Source organism: Parasteatoda tepidariorum, chromosome 3, assembly GCF_043381705.1.
Source record: "Parasteatoda tepidariorum isolate YZ-2023 chromosome 3, CAS_Ptep_4.0, whole genome shotgun sequence".
Lineage (NCBI taxonomy): Eukaryota > Metazoa > Arthropoda > Arachnida > Araneae > Theridiidae > Parasteatoda > Parasteatoda tepidariorum.
The window spans coordinates 62,279,623-62,304,674 of record NC_092206.1 but is presented as its reverse complement, the minus strand read 5'-3'; the positions used below and the strand labels follow the sequence as shown (position 1 = coordinate 62,304,674).

Below are 25,052 nucleotides of genomic sequence, written 5' to 3'. Positions count from 1 at the left end.
CAGTCCACGATTATGTTTTTGGGATCAGTAAGCATCAATATAGACATTTCAGAGTCAAATATCAAGCTGGCGGATGGAGCAGGGAAATGATCTTGATTGAATCTGATAGAAATATATTTGGAACTAGTTCCGGTCGGTTTTATACCAGACTTTCACTTTTCATGTAAATTAAAAATCTTCTATTTGGATGCCTTAAACCTTCCGTTATATGTTTTTGGTTTTTTTGTATAAAAATTTGCTTATGGCCTTATTGATTAAATCAGAGGTTCATAAACAGCCCTCAGCAAAACATTTCCCAAAGCTTATTGAAAAGTTAAGGCGCAATTGAAATTAAAAAATAATTGTAATAAAATAAGTATAAAATATGTTTTAAAATTTAAAATATTTTTTTTACAAATGTTTATAGGTTTCACCCCCATAATCGCCCTGATTTCTCAGATTAGGTTCCTGATTCTATAAAGATAACATTTTATTCTAATCTGTTATCTTTACAATTTTATCCACACACATTTTTTAAAAAATGCTTTGTTATTATTAGGCCAGTATAAAATTAATTTGCTGTTTTTCGTTGAAAATATTATTGAGAAATAGTGCAAAAAGTTAAGTTCTTTGCAATTTATAACAAATATTTCATAAGAATTAAGTTAGTAGGTGAAGACATTTTATAGGGCTTGCAACATTTATGTTTCAAGAGTAAATAAATACGTTTATAAATTTTTCAAACATTTCAAATATTAATTTCTCCTGGAATATAAAAACTATGCCTCATGGAAAGATAAAAATATAGAGAAAACATGGAAAATAATAAAGATTAATGAAAAGAGAAGAAGAAAAATTTAAAAAAAAATACTTAAATAAATATTGAAAAGACAGAGATCAAAATATCAATTATTTTAATTTGTTTCCAGACTTTTTAATATTCTATGGAATATTGAAACTGTGCCTTCTGAAAAGGTAAAAATATAGAGAAAACATGGAAAAAAATAAAGAGTAATGAAAAGAGAAGAAGAAAAATTGAAAAAAAAAATTAAAAAAAAAATATTGAAAAGCCAGAAAACTAAATATTATTTTGTTTTCCGACTTTTTAATATTTTTTTAAAAATTAAATTTCTCTTTTTTAAATATTTTTAAAAATATTTCATTTTAACAATTTTTCTTCTTCGCTTTTCGCTAATCTTTATTATTTTCCATGTTTTCTATATATTTTAAACGTATTTTTTGTGTTTCATGTACTTGCAGCTGACGCGCAGTAAATGAAATTTATTAATAATATTAATTTTCTTTGTTTTTTTTCTCCTCTCTTTTTATCCTTTTAATCTTTATTAATATATATATANTGAGAAATATTGAGCATTTTGAGCATGTCACCATTCTCAACTACGAACAGATGCACTGCTAAAATTTTTATTCTAAAATTATGGTAAAATAACTGGCAGCTGTCTATCCATTCGATTAACAATGAAGTTAACGATAAGGAACAGTTTTTTCCCTTATGGTTTTGAAACCAGTTACAAAAAGTATGGTTAAAAAAACCATGAATACAAAACTATGCGGCTTTTTTACCATTTACAACTAGCATTTTTCAAAAACAAACTAGACAAAGCTCGGCTGTGTTGACGGGGATGGGTGAAATATTGTGGTGTCTACACTGGGACTCCATTTCTACTGGTCATGAGTTTGACAGATAAGCCCGTTCGGCTATGATATGTACGAATTTGCAAAGAACTAAGTAGCTTCATAAGGTTGCTCTAATTGGTGCGATAAAATTCTGGTTGTTTAACCGTATTAGGTGAAAACAGTTAATAAACAGTTTTTCTCAAACTTAGCAGTCTAATTACCATTTTATTTATGGTTATTTGACTGTTTTAATTAAATATGGTAAAATAACCATTCTATAAATTGTTATTTAACCATTTTTTCCGAGAAATTTCTAACAGTGTGGGGTTTTCAAATTCGACTGTATTTTGATTCCAAAAAATTCGCCAAACAAATTGGTTACATTTAAACATTTATTAACAAATTGATTGAAGAAATTTCACAGAGAAATAATTTAATTACATTCAGGAAAAAATACTCAGAATAATTGGACAGTAAGAAAACATCTATAAGTTAAACAAGAGAAAGTAATTTATGAAATGATAGTATCATATCTGCTTCTACTTAAAAGAAAATTCCTCAAGAGTTTGTGGACATTGTATAGAATGATTTAAAAAAAATGGGAATAACATCAACTTATAATTACACATAAATTTATAAAATGGTTTTCACCAATCCTGGAGCGGCAAGAAGACCGGCTCCGTGTAAACCGATTGGAGAAATAAGACCAGGAGCAGCAAGAACTCCAGGAGCAACTAATCCTGAGTTGATAGCAAGAGGACCACCAACCAGTCCTTTTCCTAAAAGAGGTGCTCCAATCAATCCAGTGTTAAGCAGTGGAGCTCCAATCAAACCCTTTCCCATAATGGGTGCGCCGAGCAATCCAGCGTTGAGCAAAGGAGCACCAACTAAACCAGAGGCCAAGTGAGATACTACTGATCCAGTTTTTACTGCTGTGGTACCAACCAAGCCATTGGATACAATTACTCTATTGTCGACTGAGGTTGCACCAGGGATTGTTACTATGGAGCCAGTCTTGACTGCTGTGGGAATGGCTGCAATAGGTGACAGGAGTCCTGGTGCAATAATAGAAGCTTGTGCAGCTGCAACAGCAGCAAATAAAAGGGCAATCTAAATAAAAATATAAAACAATATTTTTCAAAACATTTATAATAATGCTTTCGGTATAATATAAACTATTCTGAGATATTTTTTAGTGCTACATCTTCTAAATTATTATGAAATTAAATAAACTATGACTTTTGTTTAATAATTGCATGTTGTGAAATGTTCATATTTTAAAATTTTAATAGTTGTTAGTAATTTAAATTTAATAGTGCACTTTTTTAATGATTTTGAGCTAGATATCATCTTAAATATGCTTTTCATTGTTGTCGTGTAATAAAGTAATAGCATAGGATTACTTTAAAATAAAATAATACCAATTTTACATTAAAGTTTGAGTTTATTACTTGTAATTTTTTATAATTTTAAATAGTTGTTTAGCATTCAATATTTTTTGAATGTGTTGTCTGGTTACAGTTTTAAGTAAAATTTTTATGAAATTAAGTTAACTTTAACTCTTGCTTAGTAAATGCATATTGTTAAATTTTTATATTGTAAAATGTTATATACTTGTAAATAATTTAGATTTAATAACGTAACGTTTTAATAATTTTGAGGTTAGATATCATTTTAAATATGTTTTTCATTGTTGTCGTGTAAAAAAGCAATAATATAGGATTGCTTTATAATAAAATATTACCAATTTTATATTAAAGCCAAAAACTAGCAACAGAAATTAAAAAAAACGTAATAATAGCAGAGAATATGCCCAAGAAAGGACGTTCAATAAATATTACAGGTGAATATAGTGAAATGAAGGATTACGAAATATTTAGCAACTAAACAATACTTTTATAACTCTAATCTATCTGATAAACAAACTATGACAACCTATGAAACCCGAACCTTTTTTTCACCTTTTGCAAAACTGGAAAGTTACCCTAGAGAATAATTAAATATGCATAATGCATAGTTATCTATTTATATATTGTGATAGCATACAATGTACCTGAAGAAACACTCAATAAGTTTCAAAATTTCGAATAGAGGAGATGCATATTAATGTTTAAGTATGTAATGGCTTTAAATAATTGAGATTGTGCAATAATGCAGCTAATTCTATGTGAAATTTTTAAAATTTGAGAAGCATGCATTGATATTGAAATATCAGAAATGAATAACCTCTGATAAAGTAAAATAACAATAATTTAAAATTGAGATATTTGAAAAACGTACCTTAGCGATCATCATGAATTGATAAAGTTAAGGTAACTATCTGATGCTAACTGCACACCATATAGTATTTATATAGTTTTGAATCACTGAAAAATATAAAATGCAAGACAATCACGTGTGGTACCGGTTTAGGTAAGGTCACGATTAAGCAGCATAAAACTGAAATCGCATTAAAAGAGAAATTTTTTCTTTTTGAATCTTGCTAATCACCGTTATAAATTTTAATCGCTTTAAATTATTTATACTAAAAAGTGGGAGAAGTTGATATTGTTTTTTATTGTTTGTTCGTAATTTTATTTCTAGATAAACCAGTTTATTAGAAGAATAATTAAAATTATTAACTAAGCATTAGTTGAAGTTGATGAAATTAATTCGAATGTTCTTGATAAAAGTAATTTGTTTCGCTGCAAGTAACTAAAATATTAACATTTATTGTAAATCTGTATTAATCCTCACTCTAAAAATTGTATAAATTAAGTAACTTAGATATTTTACCTCTCCTGGAAAATGTTTTTAAATTTTTTTCGAATTAAAATAAATAATTTTGTTTCATTTCACAAACTGTATTTTTAATAAAATTCCAAATCTCTATCCAGTCACGTTTTACGTTCATTAATGTATAAATAGTTATTTATATTCAGTAAAGTCAAAATACTTATTTTTGATTATTTTGATTGAGTAAAGTCAAAAGTTTTATAATGCATTTATCCAGTTAAAAGAGTTGTACCGACTTTTAGCACAATGTTTAAAAGTCATAAAATATGTCCATCATATAGAGTGCTTAAAGGAAAGAAAAAGACACACCCTGAAAAACTTTTGATCTTGTGATTACATCTCAACATACTTAGATTCAGTTTTATTTGTTTAAAGAGAGACCTTATTGAGACGATAAATTTGCTAATCATTTAGTGAAGACGGTATTGTTTAAATTATTATGAATTGATATGAAACTAGCTAATCGAAAATTTACACAACAGGGGTTTTGAAAGTAAAACTAAACTTTTTGGCGGATTCTTGAATATTGATTGGCAAAATAATAGCGGTAATCTCAATCTCTTAAATATTTCGATAGTTAGGATAGTTTACCATGTTCAAACACTTAACAGTGTTCAACGATGGTTATAAAAAATAAATTTAAAAAAACCCCATTTAGCCGGAACTGTGATGGTTCAGGGCATAGAGCGTTCCCGTTCCAATGATGTGAATCCGGTTGGAATCCCAGCGATGGTTGATCGATATGAGTTCCATATCCGGCTTGCACAGCCCACAGTGCTGACATGAAATATCCTCAGTGGTAGAGAGATCATAAGTTAGAGTCCTCTTGCTATCAGGCTAACCGTGGGAGGTTCTCGTAGTCGTCCTCCCCATGTCACACAAATGCGGGTTAGTTTCATCAAGAGTCTTCCATTATGGCAAATTTCTCCAAATGCCTGATACAGGAGTTTCCTTGTCTTCCGGATAGGGTTTAAAATTACATGGCTACGGAGCTGAACGTTAATAGTCGTAAACCCAAAAATTAGGTCGGCTATTCAAGGACGGATATAAAATAAAATAAAAAACATTTAGCCGGATAATGTTAACCTTACTTTTTTTACTTTTATGCATGTTGTGCTGTACTATTTATCTGAAAGAAATTTTTTTTAAAGACAATTATAAAAATTCATTTATTGGAAGATAATAACATACTAAAAAATTTCTTCAATATTTATTTATTACATTTAGCATTTAATTTAATTATTACCGGCATTTTTGAATTAAGGTTTATTAAAAGAATTCAATGTATTTTTGAACAAGGTATTAATGAAATTTATCATTTGTATAAAATGAGTTACCGAGAAATTTTAAAGCTCAAGCACAAAAAGGTAAACTTTTAAATTTTAAAAAAGGTTTTAGTTTCTTATATTGTATCTTAAATAATCGTTTGCTCTGAAAAAGTAGCGTTTTTTCAACTTTGATATTTAAAAATATTTCAGCTTTAGAAATGGTATGTCTGTCTCGTTTTTTTATATACTTTTTTCTTAACATTATAGTGAAAAACAATTTGAATTTTGAATATTAGCCTAGAATTTAAAATATTTTTTGGTATGATACAGGAGACATAAAATTTTTTTCCAGATATTTTTCGTTTTTTTTTTGTTCTTTTTTTATGAAGTTTTATTTGTGCAGTTACAAATCATTTAATCTTATTGAAAAGGTAAGGTATAAAATGATAGACGAAATAAAAGAGAAAAAATTTACAACATTATAATTATAAATAAACGTTTTCAAATTGTCCAGGAGAGTGTTTCTTAAAGAAGCATTATTGCAGTAAAAAGAATAATTTTCAAGCAGGCAATTAAATGTTCTCAAAAATCGTGCTGTTAACAAAAATCTAGAAGAAATTTTGTAAATGTGTATAATTTTTTCTCGGAGAACAAAAAAATACTTGGAAACAGTTCGTTATAAAAATGTCACATTTAAAAAAAAAGTGGCTATACTGTAAAAATTCCGACCAAATTTCAGCATGAAGTGCCGGCACCTTACGTGCATCATACTTACATTTTATCAAAAATTCTATTTTTACTGTAATATATTGTACCTTAAGTTTTACAGTAATATTTATTTAAATAGAGTGACTCAGTGATTTTACTGTAATTATTACTGTAAAAATGATGGTATATAAAATTTTTTTTGCTCCGTAACATATTCCAGTAAAAATAGAGTTTACGGTAAAAAGTACTGACATCCTGAGGGCGGGTACATTTTACCGTAATTTGAAACGGACTTTTTTACGTTCAGAACATTTATTGAAAAGTTGACGTAATTTTTTAGATCGAAATACTAACTGCTTTGGTCAAATAAATTTTCTAAAACACTTGCTGGCTAATTATCTTGAAAAGGCTTTAGGGTAACAAAAATTTGACTTGTTTTGTTCATAATGCCTTTAAATATATTTGATTTTCTTCAAAAGATAAGAACAACCTCAATTTACCTCTATTTCACTTCCAGATAAAAAAAAAAATTTTTTTTAGTTTCTGAAGGTCAACCAAAATGACTTGATTATAATGCAGCTATTAAAAACTCAAGCAATTTTACAATTCCATTATTGCTATTTAGTGATTTTGTTTACGAGCATTTCTGATGCAATCATAAGAGAAGTTACAGTTCACGATTATGTTTTTGAGACCAGTAAACAGCAATATTGACATTTCAATGTCAAATACCAATATGGCGGGGTGGAGCAGGGAAATGATCTCGATTGAATCCGGAGAAAATATGTTTGGAACCAGTTGCGGTCGGTTTTACACCAGACTTTCACTTTTCATGTAAAATAAAAATCTACTATTTGGATGTCTTTAACCTTCCGTTACATGTTTTTTTGTTTTCGTTTTTTTTTGTTTATAAATTTGCTTACTGCCTTATTGTTTAAATCAGAGGTTCGCAAACTGCCCTCGGCAAAACATTTCCCAGAGCTTATTGAAAAGTTAGGACGTGATTAAAGTTGAAAAATAATAATAAACAAATAAGTATAAATTATGTTTTAAAATTTAAAATATTTTTTTTTACAAATGCTTATAGGTTTCACCCCCATAATCGCCCTGATTTCAGAGATTTGATTCCTGATTATATTAGGATAAAATTTTATTTTAATTGGTTATCTTTGCAATTTTATCCCCAGACAATTTTTTAAAAAATTCTTTGTTGTTATTAGGCCCATATAAAAATACTTTGCTGATTTTCGCTAAAAATATTATTGTGAAATAGTGCAAAATGTTGAGTTCTTTGCAATTTATAACAAATACATTATAAAAGTTAAGTCAAATCTTATCACTGTGTTCAGTTCTATAAGCAATTTTTTCACTTATAAAAATTGTGGAACAGCAATTTTACAATAATTTTACAATAATCTATCATATAGTTTCTATCATATGATTTCAACCATATCAGATTTTGTTCTAAAATATTTGTTCTCTAAGAAATATGTTGACAACATTATTTGTTTATTCAACGGCTAAAGACACATTCTTGAAATATTTCAAGATGCTAAAGGAAGAAGGTGAAGACTTTTTATAGTGTTTGCAACATTTCTGTTTCAAGAGTAAATAAAAATGTTTATCAATTTTCCAAAGATTCCAAATATTACTTTTCCCTGGAATATTTAGACTATGCCCCCTGGAAAATTAAAAATATGGAGAAAGCATGGAAAATAATAAAGAGTTTAATTAAAAGAGAAGATGAAAATTTAAAAAAAAATATTTAAAAAAAATATTAAAAAGCCAGAAAACAAAATACCAATTATTTTGAAAATATAATGATTTTGTTATTGATATTTATATTTGATAATATTTCTATTTGTTGATATTATTATTCAATGATTTATCATATTATTTGTTTAAATTAAAAAAAATAATATTAAAATTTAGTGTTTTTATTATATTGTTTTTAACTTTTGATTCAGTATGATTATAATTATAATTATAATTAATATCTCAATTATTTAAAGAAATCATTATCTTTTTATTGCATTATATATCACAGTATATATGATTTATTGATTGTATAAGTAAAATTTAAAGTTTTATTTTACTATGGTGTTTAAGATAACTAAGCTATTCAAATATTTGAATTTCTTTTTCTTCTAAATGTTATATTTAATAATTAAAATTTATTTTTAATGTTTGAATGCCCTCCAGTGTGGCAAAAATTATAAATTCATTATGGAGGTATCATAAAATGTTAAAACCAATACTAGGAAACTTACCCCAGCTTTCTCTGGTTCATGCATAATTCTTGAAAAAATTTCTGATGTTAATTATAAAATGAATCAAAGGAATACTCATAAGAAAGAAAGTACAGAAATAGTTCATGTATCAAAATAATGAAGTTACCACCCACCTGACAAACTGAGCTTATGTCATGAATGAAAAAAAAATTAATAATGTGAATAATATTGTGGTTTAATAATAGAATTAATTATATTTTAAATTAAATTTAATGTTTTAATGGTTTTTCATTCCTAAAAGTGAAATTAAAAATTCCGATTATGACCTAACAGTTACACATGGTTCAGTGGAACCTGTTGTCTCCTTTTTTTCTGGAAGATCGGACCCTTCCAATATTCTTCAAATTCAGTGCTTACCCATATCTAAAATAAAAATAAAAAATAAATAAGAGATATGGGGTGATGGTAGTTTTTTTTCTCTGTTTGTGGTAAATACCACAAACGGATAAAATTTTTTATAAAGATAAGTATTTATTTGAAACTAGGATCTTCCAGTATAACATTGTAGAGATTGGGGATTGTTTTCCTCCTTTTGGGGAATACAGCCCCTTATCCGACGAAAATGCCCCTCAAAATACTGAAGTCTTAAACTTCAGAATGAAGACCAAAGAGTCATTTTTTCATAAAAATAAAAATACTGAAGTCTTAAACTTCAGAATAAGGACCACTATGTAATTTTTTAAAATTTTGTTCTCTAACAAAGTAAACAATACGGAAGTCAAAACTTCAGATTGAAACTTTTCCTTTAACAAAATGTCAACTTGCATTTTCATATTTTTCTGTATCAGGTTTTTTAAATATTTACATTTTTAAAATGTATGTGGAAGTTTACAATTTTAAATTAAAGTTGTATGAAAGGAGAACAACATTCATTGATAAAAATTGTCACCAAGAAATATAAACTTTGAACTGAGCTGACAAAGAGTCAGAAAAACTACTTAAATTTTTTTTAATTGAAAAGTAGGCCTACATTTCTTTAGTCGTAAATTATGCGTTCAATTAGTAACATAGTGTTACATTTTTATCTGATTTATTTAAATGTGTTTTTTTTTTTTTTTTGCAATTCATATTATTTTTGTATATTGATTGTAATGTGAGATTGTGAATTTTATTCTTTTTATTTTGATTGTGCATCTATCATTTTGAAAGTTTTGCAAATGAATAACTTAGAAAAAAATTAGATGGTAATTAAAAATTTGTGGAGAGGGGGGATGTAACATAAAATGCATTTAATTAATCTTTTAATGTTATTCCTTTTCTGTAAATCCCTTGCTTAATTTATTAATCAAAGCGAAACACTTTTTCTCACACTTTGAAATTCACATGCTCTCTATTAATTTATTTTTGGTTCAAGTGTGCTTTAATTAAGAGTAAGACATTTTTTCCTTTGCTCTTTGTGGGAATCGCATGACCTATTTAATAAACAAATCACTATTACTAAGATTTCCCTTATTCCTTAAAACGAGACATTTTACGGATTTTTTTGCAAGAGTTTTCCTAACTTTAATGGTCGGTTTAATAATTCTCTACTAAGGAAAATTCAAAATTACAATTTTTATGACGAATTATTACTAATAAACTGTAAGACAAATTTTTTATAAATTCTTTGGTTTTTTTGAACTCAAATTTAATGTCTTGTAAAACTTTGCAAGTTTTACAAATGAAAATAAATTAAAATAAGGAAAAATGGTAAATTGCAAACATTGATTTTTTTGATGGAATTATCTTTGGATAAACGACTGCAAAAACCATTTCAATTCACGAAAAAACTCTAGACGAGTAGTGAAATATTAGAATGTAAAAGTTGCTTATTTGCATTCAAACTTTTGACCTTCTAAGATTTTCTGGATTGTAGCTGTCAGCCGTATATTGAAAGTAAAAAAATACCAAATCTATATAAAAGGTCTGTTTATAAAAAAAAAAGAGAAGAAGAAAACTTTTGTATCTGATTATTCATAGTTATTAACTTAATTCGTAGGTTGAACATATTTAAAGTTCTACCTTAAAATAAGCATATATAAAATCTATCTCTTAAACTATTATGATCGTATATGATAGTATTAAACCGTATATGTTAGTTGAGATTGTATATGTTGCTATCTCGATCAATCATTAAATTAAAAGCTATTCTTGAGTTGGCATTTCTGTTTTGTGTTACGTAAATAAGTATTTGATCAATTGAAATAGATACAAACCAATTTAAACATCTGCATTTTTTGTAAACTTCAAAGAGTATGATGCAATTTTAAATTAATCTACTAAGAAATAAACGTTTCAGATTTAAACTTGTCTGTTTAGATTAAAAGTGGTGAGAAGTAAATAAAACCCTAAAATCATAAAAGAAAAACGCGGCGTTCAATTTTTCTTAAAATTTCACTGTCAAAAAGAGCTCGAAATTGAGCAAAATGTGTAAAAATAGTTCCGAAACACGAATAGTTGAATAAAAAAAAACTTGTATTCATAATTGAGAAATATTGAGCATTTTGAGCATGTCACCATTCTCAACTACGAACAGATGCACTGCTAAAATTTTTATTCTAAAATTATGGTAAAATAACTGGCAGCTGTCTATCCATTCGATTAACAATGAAGTTAACGATAAGGAACAGTTTTTTCCCTTATGGTTTTGAAACCAGTTACAAAAAGTATGGTTAAAAAAACCATGAATACAAAACTATGCGGCTTTTTTACCATTTACAACTAGCATTTTTCAAAAACAAACTAGACAAAGCTCGGCTGTGTTGACGGGGATGGGTGAAATATTGTGGTGTCTACACTGGGACTCCATTTCTACTGGTCATGAGTTTGACAGATAAGCCCGTTCGGCTATGATATGTACGAATTTGCAAAGAACTAAGTAGCTTCATAAGGTTGCTCTAATTGGTGCGATAAAATTCTGGTTGTTTAACCGTATTAGGTGAAAACAGTTAATAAACAGTTTTTCTCAAACTTAGCAGTCTAATTACCATTTTATTTATGGTTATTTGACTGTTTTAATTAAATATGGTAAAATAACCATTCTATAAATTGTTATTTAACCATTTTTTCCGAGAAATTTCTAACAGTGTGGGGTTTTCAAATTCGACTGTATTTTGATTCCAAAAAATTCGCCAAACAAATTGGTTACATTTAAACATTTATTAACAAATTGATTGAAGAAATTTCACAGAGAAATAATTTAATTACATTCAGGAAAAAATACTCAGAATAATTGGACAGTAAGAAAACATCTATAAGTTAAACAAGAGAAAGTAATTTATGAAATGATAGTATCATATCTGCTTCTACTTAAAAGAAAATTCCTCAAGAGTTTGTGGACATTGTATAGAATGATTTAAAAAAAATGGGAATAACATCAACTTATAATTACACATAAATTTATAAAATGGTTTTCACTAATCCTGGAGCGGCAAGAAGACCGGCGCCGTGTAAACCGATTGGAGAAATAAGACCAGGAGCAGCAAGAACTCCAGGAGCAACTAATCCTGAGTTGATAGCAAGAGGACCACCAATCAATCCTTTTCCTAAAACAGGTGCTCCAATCAATCCAGTGTTGAGCAGTGGAGCTCCAATCAAACCTTTTCCCATAATGGGTGCGCCGAGCAATCCAGTGTTGAGCAATGGAGTACCAACTAAACCAGGGGCCAAGTGAGATACAACTGATCCAGTTTTGACTGCTGTGGTACCAACCAAGCCATTGGATACAATTACTCTATTGTCGACTGAGGTTGCACCAGGGATTGTTACGATTGAGCCAGTCTTGACTGCTGAGGGAATGGCTGCAATAGGTGACAGGAGTCCTGGTGCAATAATAGAAGCTTGTGCAACTGCAACAGCAGCAAACAAAAGGGCAATCTAAATAAAAATATAAAACAATATATTTCAAAACCTTCATAATAATACTTTCGGAATAATATAAACTATTCTGGGATAATCTTTAGTGCTACAATATCGAGCAATTTCTAAAATATTAAACAGCAGTCAATTTAATTTTAAATCTATTTTTGTGAAATCTTCTAAATTATTATGAAATTAAATAAACTTTGACTTTTGTTTAATGAGTTCATATTATGAAATTTTGATAGTTGTAAGTAATTTAAATTTAATAGCTTAGTTTTTTAATAATTTTGAGCTAGATATCTTCTTAAATATGTTTTTCATTGATGTCGTGTAATAAGGTAATAGCATAGGATTACTTTATAATAAACTAATACCAATTTCATATTAAAGTTTGAGTTTATTACTAATATTTTTTTATAATTTTAAATAGTTATTTAACATTCAATATTTTTTGAATATATTGTCTGGTTACAGTTTTAAGTAAAATTTATTATGAAATTAAGTTAACTTTAACTCTTGCTTATTAAATGTATATTGTTAAATTTTCATATTGTAAAATGTTATACTTGTAAGTAATTTAAATTTAATAACGTAACGTTTTAATAATTTTGAGGTTAGATATCATTTTAAATATGTTTTTCATTGTTGTCGTGTAAAAAGGCAACAATATAGGATTACATTATAATAAAAATACCAATTTTATATTAAAGCCAATAACTAGTAATCAAAATAAAGAAAACTTAATAATAGCAGAGAATATACCCAAAAAAGGGCGCTTAATACACATTACACGTGAATATAACGAAATTAGGATATTCAACGAATTTAGGAAATTAGGAAAGATTAAGAAATGTTTAGCAACTAAACAATACTTTTATAACTTTAATATATCTGATAAACGAACTATGACAACCTATGAAACCCGAATCTTTTTTATTCCCTTTTGCAAAACTAGAAAGTTACCATAGAGAATAATTAAAGATACATAATGTGTAGTTATCTATTTATATGTTGTGATAGCATAGAATGTACCTAAAGAAACACTCAATAAGTTTCAAAATTTCGATTAGAGGAGATACATTTTAAAGTTTACGTATGTAAGGGCTTTAAATAGTTAAAATTTTGCAATAATGCAGCTAGTTCTATGTGAAATTTCTAAAATTTGAAAAATATGCATTCATATTGAAATACCTGAAATAAATACCTCCGATAAAGTAAAATAACAATAATTTAAAATACCGTAAACCGGGGCGAGTCTACCCATCCAGGGGCGAGTCTACCCATTTTAGTTTTATTTAATTTTCACTATTTTAAATTGCAAATAAAAAAATTTTTACCAATGGAGGACTTAGTTCAGACTCTAAGGAAGATGGCGCTGTAGTAGTTTGATCCGTTTTTATTTATTTGGTGTCTTTTTAACCGACCTGTTCAAACGTCTTTTGAGAGATTTGTATTGAAAATCAGCAAACTTTTAGTTGGTGCTCCGTAAGTATATTATTATTATTACTATTTTCACTTTGGTTAAGTGATAAACTTATCTAAGACTAAGATTACATTAATTTTATATGAAAAAAAAAAAAAAAAAATATGTAAGTTTTGCTGTTGTAAACAAAAAGCCAGAATTCGCGGGGCGAGTCTACCCATTCGTATTTAGTTTTAATAAAGCATAATAATATAATTTAGAACTTTGTTTATATTAAAATTAAGTCATTTTAAATGAATTTGAGTATATTATTTTAATTCTGCATTGATAAATTTATCATTAATAAGAAAATTTATAGGTTAAATATAAATGTAAATATAAAATATGTTTATTTTACCTATTTTTTCAATTTTTATATTACAAAATTAACTTTTTTTATTTAATGCAAGTTAAATAAATTATTATTTATAAATTATTATTACCTCCCAAAAGAATGGGAAAAGGATTTTTCATGATTCCCAATGTTTGAATTTCGATTTTGTTAATAATCTTTAATTATTATTATTTATTAATTATTTAATTGTAAATTTATATTAATTTTAATTTATTTTTATCAACAATAATCAGAAAAAAATGTTATTTTATAATGTTAATGATTATAAAAACAAAACTGTGATCAAAATGTGATAATCGATCAAATACTCAATTTGTGTTATTTTATGAATAAAAAAATGGAATATATAATAAAGTTATGAATTTTACTTCATAAATATCCTATATAGTAACTAAAATAACAATTTAATAGTAAAATTTGATTATTTACAATGTTAACATTCATTTTAGTAGAATGGGTAGACTCGCCCCATACGAGAGATTTGTCAGCAGTTCTATAAAAATATACAGTAACAGCGTAACTGTTAATATTTTCTAAAATCGATTTCACAGCTTTAAAGAGGGATAAATAGCGATTCCGAAACACCTATTAAAAACCTTTTTTCTTTAATATTTACAAAAGTTTGACCACTTGAAAGTTGACAAACTGAAAAAATGGTCAGACTCGTCCCATTTACGGTAGTGATATTTGAAAGACTTACCTTAGCGATCATTGTGAATTGATGAAGTTAAGGTAACTATCTGATACCAACTTCACACCCTATAGTATTTATATAGTTTTGAATCAGTGAAAAATATAAAATGCGTGACAATCACGTGTATATTGGCACCGGTTTAGTTAAGGTCACGTATAAGATACACCCTCTTAAGAGCGGAGAAAATAGCATTGAAAGAGTAAATTTTTCTTCTTAAATCTTGCTTTACCGTTATAAACATTAAACGCATTAAATAATTCATACTAAGAGGCGGGAGAAGTTGATATTTTTTTTTATTTTTTGTTCATAATTTTATTTCTAGATCAGCACTTTTATTAGAATAATTAAAATTTTAACTAAGCTTTTGTTGCGAAATGATACGAATTTAGTTCAAGTATTCTTGATAGAAACAAATACGTTTACTGCAAGCAGCTTAAAATATTATTATAAATCTGTATATAGTATAATCTTCATACGAAAAATAATATAAATTAAGTAGCTTAGAAATTTTCCCTCTCCTGGAAAATTTATTAAAATATTTTGGAGTTTCCTCTGTCCATCAGTCACGCCTTAGATTTATTAAATGCGAAATAATTATTTATCAAACAAAATACTTATTAGTTAAGTCAAAATACTTATTCTTAGTCAATAAAGTCACTAGTCGTATAATGCAATTATCCAATTTGAAAGAATTACAGCGAATTTTTTTCGGAGAGTCTAGAAACTTTTTCAATAAACATTTAGCGCAAAGTTCAAAAGTCATAAAATATTTCCATCATATACAGTGCTCAAAGGAAAGAAAACGACACACTCTGAATAACTTTTGATCTAGCGAATATATTTCCACTTGCTAAGATTCAATTTTATTTGTTTGATGAGAGACCTTATTGAGACGTTAAATTTGCTAATCATTTAGTGAAGACGGTATTGTTTAAATTATTATGAATTGATAACATATAGCTAATCGAAAATTTACACAACATAGCAAACACACATTACACACATTAAGTAAACATACACTTTTTGGCGGATTCTTAATTGCTGAATTTCAGAATTACTGAATTTTGTCATACATGCTGTACTATTTATCTGAAACAAAAATTCTTAATAGACAATTATAAAAATTCGTTTATAGGAAGATAATAACATACTAAAAATTTCTTTATTGTTTTATTATGACATTTATTATTTAATTTAATTATTACTGGAATTTTTGAATTAAGGTATCAAAAAAATTAATGTATTTTCGAACAAGAAAATAATGAAATTTATCATTTGTATAAAATCAGTTGCCACGAAATTTTAAAACTTAAATATAAAAAGCTAAGCATTAAAATTTAAATAAAGGTCTTAATATCCATAATCGTTTGCACTAAAAAAGTAGTATTTTTTTCAGTTTAGTTATTTAAAAGTTAAAAGTTTAGTTATTTAGAAGTTAGTTATCATATTAAAGCGCAAATTGAATTTTAAATATTTCTTAGCCTTGAATATAAATTATTTTTTAGTTTCAGCAAATTTTTATTTTCTTAAATTATTAAAAGCATAGATTTTATTTATAATTTCATAGAGGAGACTTAGTAACATTCACATTCTTCTAAATATAAGTTTATTCTTATTCCTGTTATGCTTAACCTATTTTTATCATAGTTAGCATGTAGATATTAGAGATTTTTTCTCAAGATATTTTTGATTTTTGTTTTCCAGTTTAATTCGAGTTTAGTTTGTGCAGTTGCCGATCGGACTGTGCAGGGTTAAGGGAACTGGCCTTGCATGAGAAGAATTCAGGGATCGAATCCCGGATAAGGCATGGATGTTTTTTCATTCTCTGTACTATCTGTCCTTACTGTGGGAGCAACTTTGGCCCACCTATGATACCCCTGAAAGAGTGGCTAGCAAATCTGCCATTCAGATGCCTGTATGACAAACGGTCATTCTCCTGCTGGGCATTGGAGAAAAAAAAGTTTGTGCAGTTACAAAACATAGAATCTCATTGAAGCAGTGGGGTATGAAATGATAGACGAAATACAAGAGAATGATTTGGAACATTATATGGATAAAGCCACATTTTCAAATTGTCCAGGAGAGTGTTTTTTTAAAAAGCATTCTTGGTGCAAAAGAGAATGATTAAAAAGTCAATGAATGAGAAGGCAATTAGATTTTCTTATAAATCGTGCTGTTATCGAGAATCTAAAGGAAACTTTATATATTTCTATAGTATTTACACAAGGAACAATATCATAGTTAGCATGTAGATATTAGAGATTTTTTCTCAAGATATTTTTGATTTTTGTTTTCCAGTTTAATTCGAGTTTAGTTTGTGCAGTTGCCGATCGGACTGTGCAGGGTTAAGGGAACTGGCCTTGCATGAGAAGAATTCAGGGATCGAATCCCGGATAAGGCATGGATGTTTTTTCATTCTCTGTACTATCTGTCCTTACTGTGGGAGCAACTTTGGCCCACCTATGATACCCCTGAAAGAGTGGCTAGCAAATCTGCCATTCAGATGCCTGTATGACAAACGGTCATTCTCCTGCTGGGCATTGGAGAAAAAAAAGTTTGTGCAGTTACAAAACATAGAATCTCATTGAAGCAGTGGGGTATGAAATGATAGACGAAATACAAGAGAATGATTTGGAACATTATATGGATAAAGCCACATTTTCAAATTGTCCAGGAGAGTGTTTTTTTAAAAAGCATTCTTGGTGCAAAAGAGAATGATTAAAAAGTCAATGAATGAGAAGGCAATTAGATTTTCTTATAAATCGTGCTGTTATCGAGAATCTAAAGGAAACTTTATATATTTCTATAGTATTTACACAAGGAACAATATCATAGTTAGCATGTAGATATTAGAGATTTTTTCTCAAGATATTTTTGATTTTTGTTTTCCAGTTTAATTCGAGTTTAGTTTGTGCAGTTGCCGATCGGACTGTGCAGGGTTAAGGGAACTGGCCTTGCATGNTTATATATCACAGTATATATGATTTATTGATTGTATAAGTAAAATTTAATTTTATTATGGTGTTCAAGATAACTAAACTATTCAAATATTTGAATTTCTTTTTCTTTTAAATGTTATGTTTAATAATTAAAATTTATTTTTAATGTTTGAATGCCCTTACGGTGTGGCAAAAGTTATAAATTTATTATGGAGGTATCAGAAAATGTGAAAATCAATACTAGGAAACTTACCCCTACTTTTTCTGGTCCATACATAATTCTTGAAAAAATTTCTGATGTTAATTATAAAATAAATCAAAGGAATACTCATAAGAAAGAAAGTACAGAAATAGTTCATGTACCAAAATTACGAAGTTACCATCCACCGGACAAACTGAACTTATGTCATAAATGAAAAAAAAATCATAATGTAAATAATATTGTGGTTTAATAATAGAATTAATTATATTTTAAATTAAATTTAATGTTTTAATGGTTTTTCATTCCTAAGAGTAAAATTAAGAATTCCGATTATGACCTAACAGTTACACATGGTTCAGTGAAACTTGTTGTCCCCTTTTTTCTGGAAGATCCGACCCTTCCAATATTCTTCAAATTCAGCGCTTCCCCATATCAAAAATAAAAAAAATAATAAATAAAAGATATGGGGCGATGGTAGTTTTTTTTCTCTGTTTGTGGTAAAAACCAAAAATGGTTAAATATTTTTATAAAGATTAGTATTTATTGGAAACTAGGATCTTCCAGTATAATACTGTTGAGATTGGGGATTGTTTTCCTCCTTTTGGGTAATACAGCCCCCTATCCGATGAAAATGCCCCATAAAATACTGAAGTCTTAAACTTCAGAATAAAGACCAAAGAGTCATTTTTTCATAAAAATGAAAATATTGAAGTCTTAAACTTCAGAATAACGACCACTATGTCATTTTTTAAAATTTCGTTCTCTAACAAAATAAACAATACTGAAGTCAAAACTTCAGATTGAAACTTTTCCTTTAACAAAATGTCAACTTGTAGTTTCATATTTTTCTGTATCATGTTTTTGAATATTTGCATTTTTAAAATGTATGTGGAAGTTCACAATCTTAAATTAAAGTTGTATGAAAGAAGAACAATATTTATTGACAAAAAGTGTCACCAAGAAATATGAATTTTGAACTGATCTGACACAGAGTCAGAAAAACTATTTAAATTTTTTTTTAATTGAAAAGTAGGCCTACATTTCTTTAGCCGTAAATTATTAGTTAAATTAGTAACATAGTGTTACATTTTTATCTGATTTATTTAAATGTGTTTTTTTTTTTTTGCAATTCATATTATTATTGTATATTGATTGTAATGTGAGATTACGAATTTTATTCTTTTCATTTTGATTGTGCTTCTATCATTAGGAAAGTTTTGCAAATGTATAACTTAAAAAAAAATTAGATGGTAATTAAAAATTTTTGGGGAGGGGGGATGTAACATAAAATTCTTTAATTAATCTTTTAATGTTATTCTTTTTCTGTAAATCCTTTTCTTAATTTATTATTCAAAACGAAACACTTTTTCTCACACTTTAATTAAAATTCACATCCTCACTATTATTCTATTTTTGGTGCAAGTATGCTTTAATTAAAAGTAAAAAATTTTCCCTTTGCTCTTTGTGAGAATCGCATGACCTATTTAATATACAAATTACTATTACTAAGATTTCCCCTATTTCTTAAAACGAGACATTCTAAGGATTTTTCTTTTATGGAGCAGCACGATGATTTTCTATCACTCTCTCGATTTCCATCATCACATAATGATTAAATAAAACTAATTTGATATTTTTAAATTCCTGTGACTGTCGGTTGAATAATTTTCTACAAAAGAAAATTTAAAACTGCGATTTTTATGACGAATTATTACTAATAAACTTCGTGACGAATTTTTCTTATAAATTTTTAGGTTTTTTTTAAATTTAAATTTAATGTTTTGTAAAACTTTTCAAGTCTTACAAATGAAAATAAATTAAAATAAGGAAAAATGGTAAATAATTGAAATAATTGATTTTTTTGATGGTATTATCCTTGGATAAACGACTGCAAAGACTATTTTAATTCACGAAAAAACTCTGGACGAGTGGTGAAATATTAGAATTTATAAATTGTATATTTGCATTCAAACTTTCGAGCTTCGAAGATTTTCTGGACTGTAGATTCCAGCCATATATTGAAAGTAAAAAAAAAATACCAAATTTATATGAAAGGTATGTTTACTTAAAAAAAGAAAGAAGAAAGCCATTGTATCTGATTATTACTTGGTTATTCCTTGAATTCACAGGTTGAACATATATAAAGTTCTACCTAAAATAAGCATTTATAAAATCTATCTGTTAAACTACTATCATTGTATATGTTAGTATTAAATCGTATATGTTAGTTAAGATTGTCTATGCTATATTCTCTATCATTAAATTAAAGGCTATTCTTACAATGGCATTTTTGTTTTGTGTTACGTAAATAATTATTTGATCAATTGATATAGATACAAACCCATTTAAATAACTGCTTTTCTTGTAAACTTTAAAGAGTATTATGCAATTTTAAATTAATCTACTAACAAATAGCCGTTTTACATTTAAACTTGTCTGTTTAGATTAAAAGTAGTGAGAAGTAAATAAAATTATCAATCATAAACGAAATAAAAAAAAATCGATGTTCGATTTCTCTTAAAGTTTCACTGTCAAAAAGAGCTCGAAATTGAGCAAAATATGTCAAAAAGCTCTGAAACATATATAGTTGAATAAAAAAAAACCTCTATTCATAATTGAGAAGTATTGAGCATTTTGAGCATGTCACCATGCTCAACTACGAATAGATGGGGTTTTTCAAATTCGACTATATTTTGATTCGAAAAAATTCACCAAACAAATTCGTAACATTTAAAAATTTATTGACAAATTGATTGAAGAAATTTTACAGAGAAATAGTTTAATTACATTCAGCAAAAAATACTCAGAAGAATAGGACAGTAAGAAAACATCTATAAAGTTAAACAAGAGAGTGTAATTTATAAATTGATAGAATCATAACTGTTTTTACTTAAAAGAAAATTCCTCAAGAGTTTATGGACATTGCATAATATGATTTTTTAAAAAATGGGAATAACATCAACTAATAATAACACATATCTTTATAAAATGGTTTTCACTAATCCTGGAGCTGCAAGAAGACCGGCTCCGTGTAAACCGATTGGAGAAATAAGACCAGGAGCAGCTAGAACTCCGGGAGCAACTAATCCTGAGTTGATAGCAAGGGGACCACCAACCAATCCTTTTCCTAACACGGGTGCTCCAATTAATCCAGTGTTAAAAAGTGGAGCTCCAATCAAACCCTTTCCCATAATGGGTGCGCCGAGCAATCCAGTGTTGAGCAATGGAGCACCAACTAAACCAGGGGCCAAGTGAGATACAACTGATCCAGTTTTGACTGCTGTGGTACCAACCAGGCCGTTGGATGCAATTACTCTGTTGTCGACTGAGGTTGCACCTGGGATTGTTACGATGGTGCCTGTCTTGACTGCTGTAGGGATGGCCCCGATAGGTGACAGGAGTCCTGGTGCAATAATAGAAGCTTGTGCAGCTGCAACAGCAGCAAACAAAAGGGCAATCTAAATAAAAATATAAAACAATGTATTTCAAAACATTCATAATAATGCTTTCGGAATAATATAATCTATTCTGAGCTAATCTTTAGTGCTACAATACCAAACAATTTCTAAAATATTCAACAGCAGTCAATTTAATTTCGTATCTATTTTTATGAAATCTTCTAAATTATTATGAAATTAAATAAGCTTTGACTCTTGTTTAATAAGTGCATATTGTGAAATTTTTATATTTCAAAATTTTAATAGTTGTAAGTAATTTAAATTTAATAATTTAATTTTTTAATAATTTTGAGCTAGATATCGTCTTAAATATGTTTTTCATTGCTGTCGTGTGATAAGGTGATAGCATAGGATTACTTTATAATAAAATAATGCCAATTTGATATAAAAGTTTGAGTTGATTACTAATAATTTTTTTATAATTTTAAATAGTTATTTAATAGTCAATATTTTTTTGCAAATGTTGTCTGGTCACAGTTTTACGCAAAATTTACTATGCAACTAAGTTAACTTTAACTCTTGCGTAATAAATGCATATTGTTAAATTTTCATATTGTAAAATGTTAATACTTGCAAATAACTTAAATTTAATAACTTAACGTTTGAATAATTTAGAGGCTAGATATCGTTTTAAATATGTTTTTCATTATTGTCGAGTAAAAAGTTAATAATATAGGATTACTTTATGATAAAATAATACCAATTCTATATTGAAGCCAATGATTAGCAATCAAAACAAAAAATAACTTAATAATTGCAGAGAATATACCCAAGAAACTACGTTTAATAAATATTGCAGGTGAATATAGTGAAATAAAGGATTAAGAAATATTTAGCAACTAAGCAATACTTTTATAACTTTAATCCATCTGATAAACAAACTATGACAGTCTGTGAAACCCGAAACTTTTTTGTTCCCTTTTCCAAAACTAAAAAGTTACCATAGAGAATAATTAAATATACATAATGTATAGTTATATAATGTGATAGCATACAATGTACCTAAAGATACACTCAATAAGTTTCAAAATTTCGATTAGAGGAGATGCATATTAATGTTTAAGTATGTAAGGGCTTGAAATAATTAAAATTTTTCAATAATGCAGCTAATTCTTCGTGAAACTTTTAAAATTTGAAAAATATGCGGTGATATTGAAATACCTGAAATGAATAACCTCTGATAAAGTAAAATAACATTAATTTAAAATAGTGATATTTGAAAGACTTACCTTAGCGATCATTGTGAATTGATGAAGTTACGGTAAGTGTCTGATGCTAACTGCACACCATATAGTATTTATATAGTTTTGAATCACTGAAAAATATAAAATGCATGACAATCACGTGTGGCACCGGTTTAGGTAAGGTCACGCATAAGATACACCCTCTTAAGAGCGGGGAAAATAGCATTGAAAGAGTAAATTTTTCTTCTTGAATCTTGTTAGTTACCGTTGTAAGCATAAATTGCAATAAATTATTCATACTAAATGGTGGTAGAAGTTGATATTGTTTTTTATTGTTTGTTCATAATTTTATTTCTAGATCAGCACGTTTATTAGAAGAAATAAAATTTTAACTAAGCGTTTGATGTGAAATGATATGAAATTAATTCAAATTTTCTTGATAAAATTAAATAGGTTTACTGTAAGTAGCTTAAGATATTATTATAAATCTGTATTTAGTACAATCTTCATACTGAAAATAATATAAATTAAGCAACTTGGAAATTTTGCCTCCCCTGGAAAATGTTTTTAAATATTCTGGACTTTCCTCAGTCCAGTCACGTCTTACGTTTATTGAAGCCCAAATAGTTATTTATAGTTAGTAAAGTCACAATACTTATTTTTAGTCAATAAAGCCACTAGTCGTATAATGCGATTATCCGATTTAAAATAATTACACCGAATTTTTTTCGCAGAGTTTTATAACTTTTTTAATAAACTTTTAGCACAATGTTTAAAAGTCATAAAAGATGTCCATCTTATACATTGCTTTAAGGAACGAAAACAACACACTCTAAATAACTTTTGATTTAGTGAATGTATTTCCACATACTAAGATTCAATTTAATTTGTTTGGAGAGAGACCTTATTGAGACATTAAATTTGCTAATCATTTAGTGAAGACGGTATTGTTTAAATTACTATTGATCGATATGATGATAGCTAATTAAAAATCGACACAACAGGAGTTTTGTAAGTAAACATACTCTTTTTGACGGTTTCTTGATTACTGAATTTCAAAATATTAGGGGCGATCACAATCTTTAAAATATGATTCCAATAGCTAGGATAGTTACACATGTTCAAATATCTAACCGCATGAAGTTAACTTTACTTCTTTATACTATTCATGCATTTTGTCATACTTACTGTACTATTTATCTGAAACAAAAATTCTTAATAGACAATATAAAAATTCATTTATAGGAAGATAATAACATAGTAAAAATTTCCTTATTGTTTTTTCGTTACATTTATTATTTTATTTTACTAGTACTAGCATTTTTGAATTATGGTATCAAAAAATATAATGTATTTTCGAACAAGAAAATAATGAAATTTATCATTTGTATAAAATCAGTTACCAATAAACTTTAAAGCTCAAAAATAAAAAGGTAAACTATAAAATTTAAAAAAAGGTTTCAGTATCCCATATTGTAACTCAAATCATTGCACTAAAAAGTATGCATCATTGCACTAAAAAGTAGCATTTTTTAAACTTTTATAATTAAAAATTTTTCAACTTTGAAAATGGTATATCTGTATCGTTTTTTATATACTTTTTTCGTAACATTATATTAAAAAACAATTTGAGTTTTGTATATTAACCTTGAATATAAATTATTTTTTAGTTCGAGCAAATTTTTATTTTCTTAAATTATGATACAGGAGATATAAAGATTTTTTCTCCAGACATTTTTCGATTTTTTTTCTTTTTTTTTTTTTTAATGAAGTTTTGTTTGTGTAGTTACAAAGCATTTAATCTAATTGAAGCGGTAGGGTATAAAATGATAGACGAAATAAAAGAGAAGAATTTATAATATTATAATTAAAGTCACGTTTACAATTTGTCCAATAGAGTATTTTTTAAAAATCATTCTTGCAATAAAAAATAATAATATTCACGTAGGCAATTAAATGTTCTTAAAAATCGTGCTGTTATCAAAAATCTAGAAGAAATTTTGCAAATTTGTATAGTTTTTACTCAGAGAACAATAGAATAGAAACTGTCCGCTATAAAAGTGTCACATTTAAAAAAAAGTGGATACACTGTAAAAAATTCCGGTTAAATTTCAATATGAAGTACTGGTACCTTTCGTGCATCATATGTACATTTTACCGAAAATTCTATTTTTACTGTAATATATTGTACCGTAAGTTTTACAATAATACTTATTTAATTAGAGTGACTCAGCGATTTTACTATAATTATTACTGTAA

General features: G+C 27.4%; 3 protein-coding genes across 3 annotated transcripts; all 3 read right to left on the bottom strand.

Moving 5' to 3' along the window:
• Positions 1-1,991: 1,991 nt before the first annotated feature.
• LOC122268849 (uncharacterized) lies at positions 1,992-3,967 on the bottom strand. The gene is made up of 2 exons (XM_043039461.2): positions 3,898-3,967; positions 1,992-2,727 (listed from the first exon to the last, which is right to left on the bottom strand). Exons 1-2 carry the CDS (start codon positions 3,910-3,912, stop codon positions 2,251-2,253), a joined length of 492 nt encoding a protein of 163 aa, XP_042895395.1. The 5' UTR covers positions 3,913-3,967; the 3' UTR covers positions 1,992-2,250.
• A 7,811-nt stretch (positions 3,968-11,778) lies between these two features.
• Positions 11,779-15,138, bottom strand: LOC107443423 (uncharacterized). Its single transcript, XM_016057278.3, has 2 exons — positions 15,017-15,138; positions 11,779-12,514 (listed from the first exon to the last, which is right to left on the bottom strand). Exons 1-2 carry the CDS (start codon positions 15,026-15,028, stop codon positions 12,038-12,040), a joined length of 489 nt encoding a protein of 162 aa, XP_015912764.1. The 5' UTR covers positions 15,029-15,138; the 3' UTR covers positions 11,779-12,037.
• Positions 15,139-20,874: 5,736 nt separating this feature from the next.
• On the bottom strand, positions 20,875-22,924 carry LOC107451192 (elastin-like). Its single transcript, XM_016067208.2, has 2 exons — positions 22,839-22,924; positions 20,875-21,609 (listed from the first exon to the last, which is right to left on the bottom strand). The coding sequence occupies exons 1-2, from the start codon at positions 22,848-22,850 to the stop codon at positions 21,133-21,135; spliced, it is 489 nt and encodes a 162-aa protein (XP_015922694.1). The 5' UTR covers positions 22,851-22,924; the 3' UTR covers positions 20,875-21,132.
• Positions 22,925-25,052: the final 2,128 nt, after the last annotated feature.